The sequence below is a fragment of the Silurus aristotelis genome (genome assembly GCF_946808225.1).
Source record: "Silurus aristotelis genome assembly, chromosome: 22".
Taxonomy (NCBI): Eukaryota; Metazoa; Chordata; class Actinopteri; order Siluriformes; family Siluridae; genus Silurus; species Silurus aristotelis.
The window spans coordinates 13265831-13278985 of NC_139595.1; the positions used below are offsets into that span (position 1 = coordinate 13265831).

Sequence of the window (13155 nt, forward strand, 5' to 3'; positions counted from 1 at the left end):
CAAACTGTGAAACCACATTTTTGCCTAAAATCAAGTTTAGTTTAAGGCTGTAGCTTGACTACACTTTCAGCATGTGAATTTTCTTGGAAGACTGCTGCGAATTTGGGCAGCCGCTGGATACGAAGGTTTTAAAATATGCGATTTGTTTGTGTAAGCAGTGACAGCAAAGCAGGCAGCTTTTGTTATGTTGAGTTTACATTGTTTTAAAGCTGTGGTTTTAATGCTGCGACACCACTATATTCGGTACTTTCTTCGTCTTGTATTCTCTGTAGAGGTCCCACTGTAACCTCTCGATCTTCCATATGTCTAATTTGCAGGTCAGAGTTCACCAACTTTTGGAAATGCAGAATTTTTTTTCATTGCTTGTGTTTTCAGCATTCCAATTCAAATGCGTATAAATGGAAGTCACTGGAAAGAAAAGCGTAGTGTGATTGCAGTCGCAGACTGACAGAGAATCGGTCTTTCGTCAGAAATCTTCATCTTTCGGCTTCTTCCATTAGGGGTCGCCACAGTGGCTCATCCGTCTACAACCCCCTCTGTCCTCTACATCTGCCTCTTTTAACCTAACTTCCTGCATGTCTTCCGTCTTCACATTTATAAACCTCCTACTTGGACTTCCTCTTTTCCTCCTTCCTGGTGGCTCCATCCTCAGCATTCTTCTTCCGGCTTACCACATGTCCCTCCTCTGCACATATCCAAACCATCTTAATCTCGCCTCCCTCAGCTTGTCTCCAAAACATCCTACATGCGCTGTGCCTCATCATAAAATACCGTATGAAATTCGTATTCAAATTCTCACACGTATAAAGCTACATGCTACAGCTGTCCACTTGAGGTTAAATCACTCTGGGCAGATGTTACAGCAGGCCCAGGGCTCAGGATAATTCCATATGAATCCTACAATCATTAAAGTGTTTATTCTCGGGATATTATGTTTGTAAAGAGTGGGAATGGGGAACATGCACCTGTGAATGTGTAATATTTGTGTGTTTAAATGAAAACTCAGTAAACTTACGCATAACCTATAATAAGAGAAAAGGAACGATTGCTTTCCTTCTGATTCATTGTATATTTATATTGACTCTGGTTCAATTCATAACTTTTTTTTTTACAAATGATATTCTTTAATAAAAAATAAAAAAAGCTGTGCTTTTCTGTATTATTAGTGTTAAGTCAACCGTATTCCTGTCAGAATACCTCCAGTTTTATGCATGTAAGAAAACAACCTGGGTATATCTGATTGTATGGGCCAAATACCGTATTTTCCGGACTATAAGCTGCTACTTTCTCCCCACGCTTTGAACCCCGCGGCTTAAACAATGAAGCGGCTAATTTATGGATTTTTCCTGGGGTTTTTCCTGGTGCCACAAGCTTCAAGCTAAAAAACTGAGCCCCATAACATTAGACCAATGAAATTGCCGAACGGGTTCAGGTGAACCAATGAAACTCTTGATATCAAACCAGATGCGCTCCCACTGAATCGGGCCGCACCACATCAGAAATATGAATGAGGTTCCTCTGACGTTTGACCTGCCGCTCACTCGGACGAATCATTCGTCACGCTGAAAACAACCGGGCATGAAAAAACGCACTTCACCTGTGTTCTGAGCTGCACGGCATCGGGAGAAAAGCTTCACCAAGGGTGATTTTTAAACGATGACAAAAGATAAACTCCAGAGAGAAATTGTTGTGAAAGGAAGGAGGAAGACAGTGAACAATGACTTTCTTGGTAGGCTACTGTTTAGATACAAGCCGTGTTACAGACACTGTCTTTCGTTAAAGCCTGTGTAAAGTTCATTAGTTTTAATGTAGCAACTGCGGCTTATAGACAGATGCGGCGTACTTATGTTAAAAATTAAAATCTTTGTAAAATTCAGTGGGTGCGGCTTATATTTGGGTGCGCTTAATAGTCCGGAAATTCCGGTAATCAGTGTTACTACATTCAGTAGTTACATTCAAATCTGTTAAACAGCGAAAGTGAGAGTGTAGATTGTTTTCCGACGATCATCATACGCAAGTTGCCGAAGGGTTTCGACATATTCGGGGGTTGAGCTCGATGAAGGTCGTCCTGATATCTTGTTGAAAGACTTATCGCGGCACCGTCGTATGTCATGTGAAACGTGTCTAAGTTTTTTAGCGCAGAATTTCACCCTTGCTCTTTGTTTTAATTGGCTGTATATTTAGTATTGCTCTTTAATAACGAAAAAGTACTAGATTACTATAATAATAGATAGGTGCAGTTGTTAGTATAAAAAAATGTATGAAAATGTTGAACTGTATGTAGTGATAACGCAGTTTTAGGCATCTCTTGTACAGTATAATGAAATGCGGATGATCTTAAAACAGTAAGATTTGTTGATCGCATGTTTTTGAGTTCCCCTCTGTCCCTCACACAGAATCTTCTACTGCTACTTCTTACATATAAATGTCACAACAATGAGCAACACTGAACAAGTGGGCAGCTTTGAATGCGTCAAGTTTTGATCACAGTTTTTGCATTTTGTTTTAATAGTGAGTGTACCAGGAAAGGCTTAACAATACTGTTTTTATCGACAGGGGACATCACACAGAAGGGTTATGAGAAGAAAAGAGCCAAACTCATTCGAGCCTACTTGCCCCATGCAGCAGGTACTACACATTTAATACTCCCCTTTCTGCATCAGATTGAACAACTTCATTATGAATGACCTTTTTTTTTTTTTTTTTTTTTGTGTTTTTGTACCTACAGTAGGGGCAGAGTCTCGAGTACCCGTAACTCCGTCTTCATCGTCATCTTTTTCATCTCGTTACCAGCGGCGACGTTCCACTGGCTCGCGGGATGAGCGATATTGTTCAGGTAAGCTGTACGTTCTCAGAAAGGCAAGGGCACTAGATTTCCACGTCACATTATTTCTGCTATCTTTAATATGTACCTGAAAATGTGAATAAAGGTGTACCCTGATCCGAGTTACATCATTGGACGTTTTAAAAGTAAAGATTTAAAGGAAAACATGTACTTTCCTATGTTAAATACATACTAAAAGTACTAAAGGTGTAGGTTGATGGTGCGACAGGCAGTGGTACAGTTTAGTACCCATGTTTTGTGCATATGCAAACATACACAAACAAGTTTGTGGGCACCTGTGCATCACGCCCATATGTCGTTCTTCCCCAAACTGTAAAAATTGGAAGGACAGAATTGTAAAGAATGTCTTTGTGTGCTGTAGCTTTTACAATTTTGCTTTCAATGGAACTAAGAGGGACAAACCCGCTCCAGCTAGATAATGCCTCGGCAAACAAAGCGAGCACAATGTAGACATGGATTTCCCAGGTTGGAGTGGAAGAATTAGAGTGTCCTGCACAGATCTCTGACCTTATCCACTCTAAAAAAAAAAACCTTCGGGGCGAACTGGAAAATTGACTGCACTCCCAGACCTCTTCAAAGCTCATCAGTGCCTGATCTCGGTAGTGCTCTTGAGACACTTCTGAATGAAGTCAGATAGAAATGAATAAACCAAAAAAACGAAAAAAATGAAAATAAAAACACAGTCGGAAGCCTAAACTCATGACGCCATTTTAGTGCCATGTAAAAAAAAAAGAATAAAAATTACAGCGTCCGTTCACTGTTTATAACTCTGTGCCGATGCTCCAAAAGACAAAGAATTTCCTTATTGTTGAATCCTAACCTAAAATAGGATTCAACTAAATCCTCCACACACATTTTTTTTTGCAAAACAACTAAACAACTAAACGTTTTTTTCAATTCTGTGATTTTTCTCAAAATATTACCACTTTACTCTCGTATTGCTACGGCTTTATTCTCAACAGATTTGGACCTATAATTTCGACTTTAAAGTCGCAGCAGTACGCAAAATATTCTCGTAAGCTTGACTTTTTTCCCCCTCAAAATAATAAACAACTTCATTCTCGTATTACTGATTTTATACTCGTACTCTTAACGTGCCGTAATCGGTCGTATGTCCAAAAATCACTATAAATGTGATGGAAGGGTGTCCGCAAACTTTTGCTCGTCGAGCTTATCTGGACAACCAGAGACACGATACTGAATTTTACTAATGCAGTATTACATCGCTGCCTAATATTTATTCATTTGTATTTATTTATTTATTTTATTTTTGGCTTTTCTCTCTTTTAGATGTTCACTCTGAAGCGGTGCAGGCAGCATTGGAGCGACAGTGTGAAAGAAAGATGGCCGTCCCCATGCCCTCCAAACGACACTCCCTCGTTGTGCAAACATCTATGGAGGCATACACACCCCCAGGTCATTATGATGTGGGTGTGTGCATGCTTGTGTGTGTGTGTGTGTGTGTGTGTGTGTGTGTGTCCTTGAAATATGGGTGAAAAGGGGTTTATATTTCAGTATAAACTGTTTATGTGTAATTATTACTGACAATTCTAATTGATAAACTTTAGCCTCAGGAACATCGTTTCCGCACAAAAACGCACCAAACCAACAAACCAAAACTAAAGTCAGTTGCTCCTCTGTTGATACCCGAAACATCGAAAATAGTCATGCATGCATCCACACAAACAAACAAGTCAGGAATTCACACAAATGGAAACCTTCTCTTCTCTTCTTAACAAACACTATTATAATATTAATTCATTTTTCAAATTGTATTTATTTATTCATTTATTTAGATATAAATTTGATTATTTGGTTGTTCAGCTGTTCATCAGGAATATTCAGATGTTGTTCATCAGGAATATTCAGATGTTGTTCATCAGGAATATTCAGATGTTGTTCATCTGAATGCATAATTTCCATACATTTCATATTGTGAACTTTATAACGCATACACTACCTGTTACAAAAGTATTTTCTTTATATATTTATAAAATAGGTAGATTTTCATCGAAAAATCCCCCCTTAGCACGAATAACAGCTTCACACCATCTGACAGTTGGTTCCTCCGAACATTCAGCAGAAATACCATACGATGCTTTTTGAAAACTTGCCAGAGCTATTCTTCAATAGTTGGATAATTATTTCTAAACTTGCGATCAAGTTCATCCCATAACAGTTGAATAGAATTAAGGTGTGGTGACTGGGCAGGCCATGATGGATAACACTCGAGCCTAGCGATTGCTCTCTAATAACACTTAGAGCTTGGACCTCTTTTTCAGTCATTGTCTTGATGTATGGTGACGTCAGTTTCATTTAGCTGCAGTCCAGATGGAATGGCATGTTGAAGCATGGAATTTTAGCCATGTCGGTTCAGTATTCCTTTCACCTGCAATAAGCGCAAACATTCCCTGCATTGAAAACAACCCCAAATCATTAAGCTTTCACCTCCATGTTTGACTGTGGTTGTGAGTGAGGCAGTCTGGTAACGTCTTCTCTCCCAGTTCCAGTCATTCGCAGTCCAATTCTCGTGTGTTTGTTCCTTTTACCTGGTTACTCGTGTATAAACAAAAGGATGATGCATGTCTCAAAGCAAAACAAAAGGTGTTTCCTATAAAAATGAGCTGGTTGTGGTTCTCAAATGAGCAACATCGAGTCATTCGCGATCTCGTTTAAAGAAAACGTCTACAATGAATCGGATGAAACTCGGTCTTTGTTGCGTTCACAATTTTGTTGCATTCCAGACTGTATGTGCAGTATAGAGACGTTTAAACACAATATCGTTCGTTCTTTTGAGAATGTTGATTAGCAGATTGAGAGCATACCATCTTGATTTCGCAACTTCAGTATTGTATTTTCTGCCGCTTTGAAAAACAGAGAATATTAAAAGCATGCCTTTGAAAGCACGTTGTTTTTTTTTTTTGTTGTTGTTTTTTGGCACAATATCTTTAATACATACTCATTTACATACATACCTACATACATACAGCTTTATTGTCAGTGCATAGTACAGGCAAACAGCAACAAAATGTAGTTTAGCATCATAGTTTAGCAGATATGTAAATATATATATGTACAATAAATATATTTAAAATGCTTTAGGCAGTTAAAAAAGTCTACTATTGAGCAGTGAGAATGTGTAAGAGCTCTAATACAATTTGAATAATTCTGCAAACATGGTGTGTTTTGCTTGCTTATGTTTGTTTTTTGTTGTTGTTTTTTTATCTATTGTTTAAGATCTGCCACAAAAAAAAAACTTTAACATTTAATTTAATTGCTGGGAAAAAGATGTTTAGTCAAAATGTTTTTGTTCTAAAGCTGTAATCATAAAATGGACATCATTTTTAATGAAATGTATGAAAGAATGAATGGGTGCTTGTATATTATTGTGTGATTGTGTGTGGTTTCGTTCATGTGCTGTGGTTGAGCCTGGAATGATCACTGGCCTCTTTCTCTCTCTCTCTCTCTCTTTCTTTCTCTCTCTCTCTCTCTCTCTCTCTCTCTCTCTCTCTCTCTCTCTCTCTCTCTTTCTTTCTTTCTTTCTTTTTTTCCATGCTGCTAGACTCATCATCATGCTCTGAGGGTGAAGGCTCATTAGGAAGAGCCAGGGGTGCAGGAGTGGAGGCCTGGATCAGTCGAGCACTACGTGGTTCATCTTCATCGACCACATCTTCGTCATCATCGCACAGCAATGGATCTGCCAACGCAGCACGTTTGGCAGAGAGCAACGCACACTCTTACAGCTGTGAGTCCACATACAGTCATATAGTTTGGCGTAGTACCATGAGCATCCATGTGTAGACATCAGATATTTACATTCTGTCTGGCTTGTGTAATGGTTTAGCGAGTTCATAAGAGTACTGCAGACTGTCAGTAGCAGAATACATGTGCTGCCATTCACCAGTAATTAGAATATGTAGTCACACACTTCTTTCTTTCTTTTTTTTTTCTTTTTCCCCCTTTCCAAGTTGGCCAAGTTTCTCATTTGTCCCTCAAGAGGCGGGGCTTAAGAGAGATGGGTGTCTCATTAGAAAATGGTAACATCGGGCAACGCTCTTATGACTACCAGTCCGAACGTCCGTGGTCTTCACTGGACTCAGAGGGTCAGTATGCCGTGTCTCATTAAAATATACCCGCACCTTTATCTGTCTTCAGATTCAGGTGGTCCAATCAGTTCATACTAGTATCAAGAATCTGCCATCTGCGGCACACAGTTCAAGACAGCATCTCTGGGCCTGTTCTGTGGGTGGGCAGGGTGGCAGTTGTCTCATCGTTGTTTTTCAGAGACAAAAATACAGTGATGAATGTACAATGATCTATGAATATGCGTATGTATAAAACAAATTTAATACCTATATATTTGCTTTGACTTCCCTAACACACTGTGGAGAAATTTGACCGTGTGTGTGTGTGTGTGTGTGTGTGTGTGTGTGTGTGTGTGTGTGTGTGTGTGTGTGTGTGTGTGTGTGTGTGTGTGTGTGTGTGTGTGTGTGTGTGTGTGTGTGTGTGTGTGTGTGATCTGTTGAGATATTATATATATATATATATATATATATATATATATATATATATATATATATATATATATACACACACAGTACAGACCAAAAGTTTGGACACGCCTTCTCATTCAAAGAGTTTTCTTTATTTTCATGACTGGAAATTGTAGAGTCACACTGAAGGCATCAAGGGCTATTTGACCAAGAAGGAGAGTTTTTTTAATTATTAACAAATGACACTATACCAAACCATACTGATCACCATTCTGTAAGACTCCTGGGTGGGCTAGGCCATGTCTCAGCTTTAAATTTTTTGATAAAATGAGGTTATCATAAACACTTCTCCATCGTAAGTCGGTGACTACCTGTATATACAATAACAACCAAGATCCTAATAAGCACTTATGTAAGCTAATACTGTAAATGTTGCTGAATAGCTTAGCACAGCAGTCCCTAATCTTTCCTGCATCACGGACCAGTTTTACACAGGACAATATTTCCATGGATCGGGCGGTGGGGGGTTTTATTCCGTGCATATTATATTAGTAATATACATATTATATGATTACATTTTTATTTTATTACATATATAATAAAATTTTTACTTTCCATAATGCAGAATTAGTTAGAGCTTTATTAATGGATGGGAATTTGGAATAGGTGAATAAAACACCCTGCATTTTTTTCAAGATTTTATTCTTTCTGTGTGGCCTGGTCCCTGTCTGAGGCTCGGTGTTTGGGGAACCCTGGTTTAGCACACATTGTGTGGCTTTAAAATAAGAAATTGAAGTATATGGTTGCACCATTTAAATGATGTGCTTATTTAAAATATATAATTTAAATTAAGTCGACAAATTGCTCTTTGGGATCTTCTTGCTTGACCAACTTGCTCTTGTCAGTGCTGTTACACACACAAACCTTTAAAAAAAAACGAGAGTATATTTGTTAGAGGTCTAAGATCTGTTGTGATGGTGTTCTATCAAATACAGACAGTCATCCTGCACCTCCTGACATCACAAGCTGCATGCCAGACCCACCCCTCGTTACCATGGAGCGCCCGCAGGTCGCCTTGCCAACCAAGCCTATGCCCAAATATGGTAACGCTGAGCTCATGGAGACAGGAGATGGTGAGTAAGGAATGAGTCAGTGTGTATGTTTGCATGCTGTAAAGCTGCCAAGGAACAGTTACACGCATGCATACAACAATTAATTATTTAATCAGTCATTATTAACAATGCATATCAAGTAATTACTAATAAATATGAACACAATGCCCCCACCCCAACCCCCAAGAATATCAGCTTGATTTTGTTTCTTTTTTTTTTATTATAACATTTAATAAACTTTGTACATGCGTACGTGTCTGATTTAATGTGCAGGCGTTCCTGTGAGTAGTCGAGTGTCCTCGAAGATTCAGCAGCTGGTAAACACTCTGAAGAAGCCCAAGAGACGTCCACTGAGGGAGTACTTCATTGATGACTTTGAGGAACTGCTAGAAGGTACAGATATAATTGGCACGCCAGTGGTGGACGAAGTGCAAAAACCATGTACTTGAGTAAAAGTACAAAAGTATTTGCCTTCAAATGTAGTATCCAAAGTACTGATTTATTAGGGCTATATTGGCCTTTTGTAATTTTTCACAAGAATCTTACTTAATCAACTCAGTTTATGTGAGAAGACTTATATTACTCTTCGCACATCCGTCTATTAATAGATAGATACAACTTTATCATTGCAAAGTGCAGGTACAGAGAAACGAAATGCAGTTTAGCATCTACCAGAACTGCAAATAGTAACAATTGTGCAAATTGACAAGTGCAGATCAATAAAAATGTGTGTGTGTGTGTGTGTGTGTGTCGGTGTGTGTGTGTGTGTGTGTGTGTGTGTGTGTGTGTGTGTGTGTGTATATATATATATATATATACACACACACACACACACACACAGATAATACAATTAGATAATACAGCGCTATAATACAATTTTGCATTCACTTAAACTTGGAAACCCAAACCTTTTCCAGCATGGCATTCCTCTGTGTAAAAAGTGAGCTCCTTAAAGATCTGGTTTACATGTTTTGGAGAGAAAGATCTTGAGTGGCCTGCTGCAGAGCTCTGATCTCATTCTTACTGAACACTTTTGGGATGAATGTGAACACTGACTGCACGCCAGGTCTCCTCACCTACATCAGTACCTGCCTTTTGTCAATACCCTTGTGACTAATAAACACATATCCATAAGCACACTCCAAAATCTAGTGGAACATCTTCCCAGAAGAGTGGAGGGAATCATAAGAGCAAATTGGGACTAAATGTGGACTGCAATGCTTAAAAATCACACTGTACTTATGAGCAGGTGACCCAATACTAGGAAGGATGTATGTAATATAATATGTATATACAGTATCTTACAAAAGTGAGTACAACCCTCACATTTCAGTAACTATTTTAGTATCTTCTCAATGACAATACTTTAGAAATGAAACTTGGATATATTTTTATAGTCGTCAATATGCAGTATAGATTTACTGTCCTCTGAAAATAACTCAACATCCAGCCATTATTGTCAAAATAGCTTGCAATAAAAGTAAACACACCCTCAGTGATAACGGCTGTACGTTGTGTAACCGTGCAAAGACACGTCCTATTCATCATGTTTATGTTTTTGTCTGCTTGACAGGACATACAAATTTGTGTATCTTGTATTAGATCAGTTAACATTTGGTGCTTTGAGTAAAATTTTCACATACTGACCACTGGATGTTCAACATGGTACCCCATGGCAAAGACTCTCCGAGTTTATCATTAGAATTGTTGCTCTCCACAAAGATAGCGTAGGCTGTAAGCAGATCAGTAACACCCTGAAACTGAGTTACAGTACAGTAATCAGGGTCATACAGAGGTTTTCCAAGCCGGGTTTCATTTGGAACAGACCTCGCAAAGGTCTATCTAAAAAGTTGAGTCCTCGTGCTGCCAGCATTGCTTTAGAAGTTGCAGAAGTAAAAGGTCCGCTCGTCAGTGCTCAGATCGTACACTGCAACAAGTCGGTTTGCATGGTTGTCATTCCACAAGAAAGCCTGCAAACAGTTTGCTGTAGAAAACCTGTCCAAGAGCATGAATTATTGGAACCATGTCCTGTGGTCTGATGAGACTAAGATGAACTTGTTTGGCTCAGATGGTCTCCAGCATGTGTGGTGACGCCCTAGTGAGGAGAACCAAGTAAATTGTGTCTACAGTCAAGCATGGTGGTGGTAAGAACATAGTCTGGGGCTGCATGAGTGCTGCTGGTACTGGGGAGCTGCGGTTCACTGCGGTTCATTGCTTCAGAATGTCACAGTACATGCTGAAATCCATTACATGTTGCCCTCCCTTCAGACTGCCTTTCTAAGGATGCTGAGGGTGGAAGTGATTGAGTATCCAAGTATTTCTCCAGACCTGAACCCTATTAAGCACCTGTGGGGCATCATCAAGCGCAAGGTGGAGAACTGCCATTTGTCAAACATCCAGCAGCTCCGTGATGTCATTATGGAGGAGTGGAAGAGGATCCCAGCAACAACCTGTGCAGCTCTTATGAATTTCATGTCCAGGATGATTAAGCCATAACAAAATAACACTTTGGACACAGTATTGACATATTCACTTAGGGTGTACTCACTTTTGTTGGCAGTTATTTAGCCAATAATTGCTGTATAGTGCATCCAGAAAATTTTCATAGCACCTCACTTTTTCCACATTTTGTTACTTGACAGCCTTATTCCAAAATGGATTAAATTAATTATTTTTCTCAAAATTCTACAAACAATATCCTATAATGACAATGTGAAAGAAGTTTGTTTGAAATCTTTGCACATTTATTAAAATAAAATAAAAAAAAGAAAATTTACATGAACATAAGGATTGATATTCTTTGTCTAATACTTTGTTGAACACCTTTGGCACCAATTACAGCCTTAAGTCTTTTTGAGTATGTAGGTCGTCCCGTAGCCACTTTTGTGTTATCTTGGCTGTGCGTCATTGGAAGGTGAACCGTCACCCCAGTCTGAGGTCCAGAGCGTTCTGGAGCAGGTTTTTGTCAATGAGGTGTCTGTACACTGCTGCATTCATCTTTTACTCAGCCCTGACCAGTCACCCAGTTCCTGTGGCTGAAAAACATCCCCACAGCATGATGCTACCACCACCATGCTTCACTGTAGGGATGGTACTGGCTAGGTGATAAGCGGTGCCTGGTTTCCTCCAGATATGGCGCTTAGCATTCAGGCAAAATAGTTTAATCTTTGTTTCATCAGACCAGAGAATTTTTTTTCCAATTGTGAAAAAGAGTTAGAGTCCTTCAGGTGCCTTTTTGGCAAACTTTAGGCAGGCTGTCATGTGCCTTTTACTTAGGAGTGGCTTCCGTCTGGCCTGATTGGTAGAGTGCTGCAGAGATGGTTGTTCTTCTGGAAGGTTCTTCTCTCCAAAAAGAAATGCTGGCGCTCCATGTGGATCACCTCCCTCACTAAGGCCCTTCTCCCCTGATCGCCCTATTTGGCCGGGTGGCCCGCTCTACGAAAAGTCCTGGTGGTTTCATACTTCCACCATTTATAAATGATTGAGGCCACTGTGCTTTTTAGGACCTTCAATGCTGCAGACTTTTTTCTGTACCCTTCCCCAGATCTGTGCCTTCAGAGACTCCAGTCTCGGAGGTCTCCAGACAATTCCTTGTACCACATGGCTTGGTTTGTGCTCTGACATGCACTGTTTACTGTGAGAGCTCATATAGACAATTGTGTGACTTTCCAAATCATATCCAAGCAACTAAGTTGAACCCCGCAGCTTAAACAACGAAGCGGCTAATTTATGGATTTTTCCTGGGTTTTTCCCGGTTTCACAAACTTCAAGCCAAAAAACTGAGCGACATAACATTAGACCAATGAAATTTCCGAACGGAAACGAAAAAAACGCACCTTACCTGTGTTCTGAGCTGCACGGCATCGGGACAAAAAACTTCCACCGGTGGTGATTTTTAAACGCACAACGATAACAAAAGAAAAACTCCAAAGAGAAATAGTTGTGAAAGGAAGGAGGAAGACAGTGAACAATGACTTTCTTGGTAGGCTACTGTTTAGATACAAGCCGTTGTAACGCGTTGTATCAGGGTGAAGGGATAGCTCACTAACTCCAGTTGCAACAGAAATCATATAAGCACAGACAGGTTTCCAAAACTCGTGCTTTTTTTTTTTCTTCTTGGCAACAGCGTTACGGGTTAGTCAAAGAAACTTAGAAATAAGCATCAGAAAATAATAAGGACATATCCCTCGGTCTTTCACACATGCAGTAATAGCGGAAAAATGCGGCGGCAGGCTATTCCCAAAATACCGCTCTGCTCTTAAAGGAGCCACAACATATTTCACCCGTTACACCGTGTAACAGACACTGTCTTTCGTTAAAGCCTGTGTAAAGTTCATTAGTTTCAATGTAGACACCTGCGGCTTATAGACGGGTGCGGCTTATTTATGTTCAAAATAAAAATCTTTGTCAAACTCAGTGGGTGCGGCTTATATATGGGTGCGCTTTATAGTCCGGAAATTACGGTATATAAAAATATACACATGTACATACATACATATATTTGAAATATTAGCAAAATCTATAACACAATCTGTATAGATAATTGGGGATATAAACTAATATTCAATATGTACATTGTATGTACAAATGTTATACACAGTGTTTATACAGTGTTCCTACAGTGTAGTGTAGTGTTCAGTACATCACACAATAAAGCTCACCCTGTATCTATATTCCATTAAATAATTATGAAAATAAAACACTG

At 39.3% G+C, this 13155-nt stretch overlaps 1 protein-coding gene across 1 annotated transcript in view; it reads left to right on the plus strand.

Annotated features, from left to right (window-relative positions):
• Positions 1-13155, plus strand: part of dip2cb (disco-interacting protein 2 homolog Cb) — a 57856-nt gene that overhangs the window by 18700 nt on the left and 26001 nt on the right. Inside the window, exons 2-8 of the mRNA XM_083525476.1 lie at positions 2557-2628; positions 2729-2836; positions 4136-4261; positions 6408-6590; positions 6814-6948; positions 8334-8471; positions 8724-8843. Coding sequence (XP_083381602.1) covers positions 2557-2628; positions 2729-2836; positions 4136-4261; positions 6408-6590; positions 6814-6948; positions 8334-8471; positions 8724-8843 — 882 coding nt within the window. The remainder of the gene's footprint in view (positions 1-2556; positions 2629-2728; positions 2837-4135; positions 4262-6407; positions 6591-6813; positions 6949-8333; positions 8472-8723; positions 8844-13155) is intronic.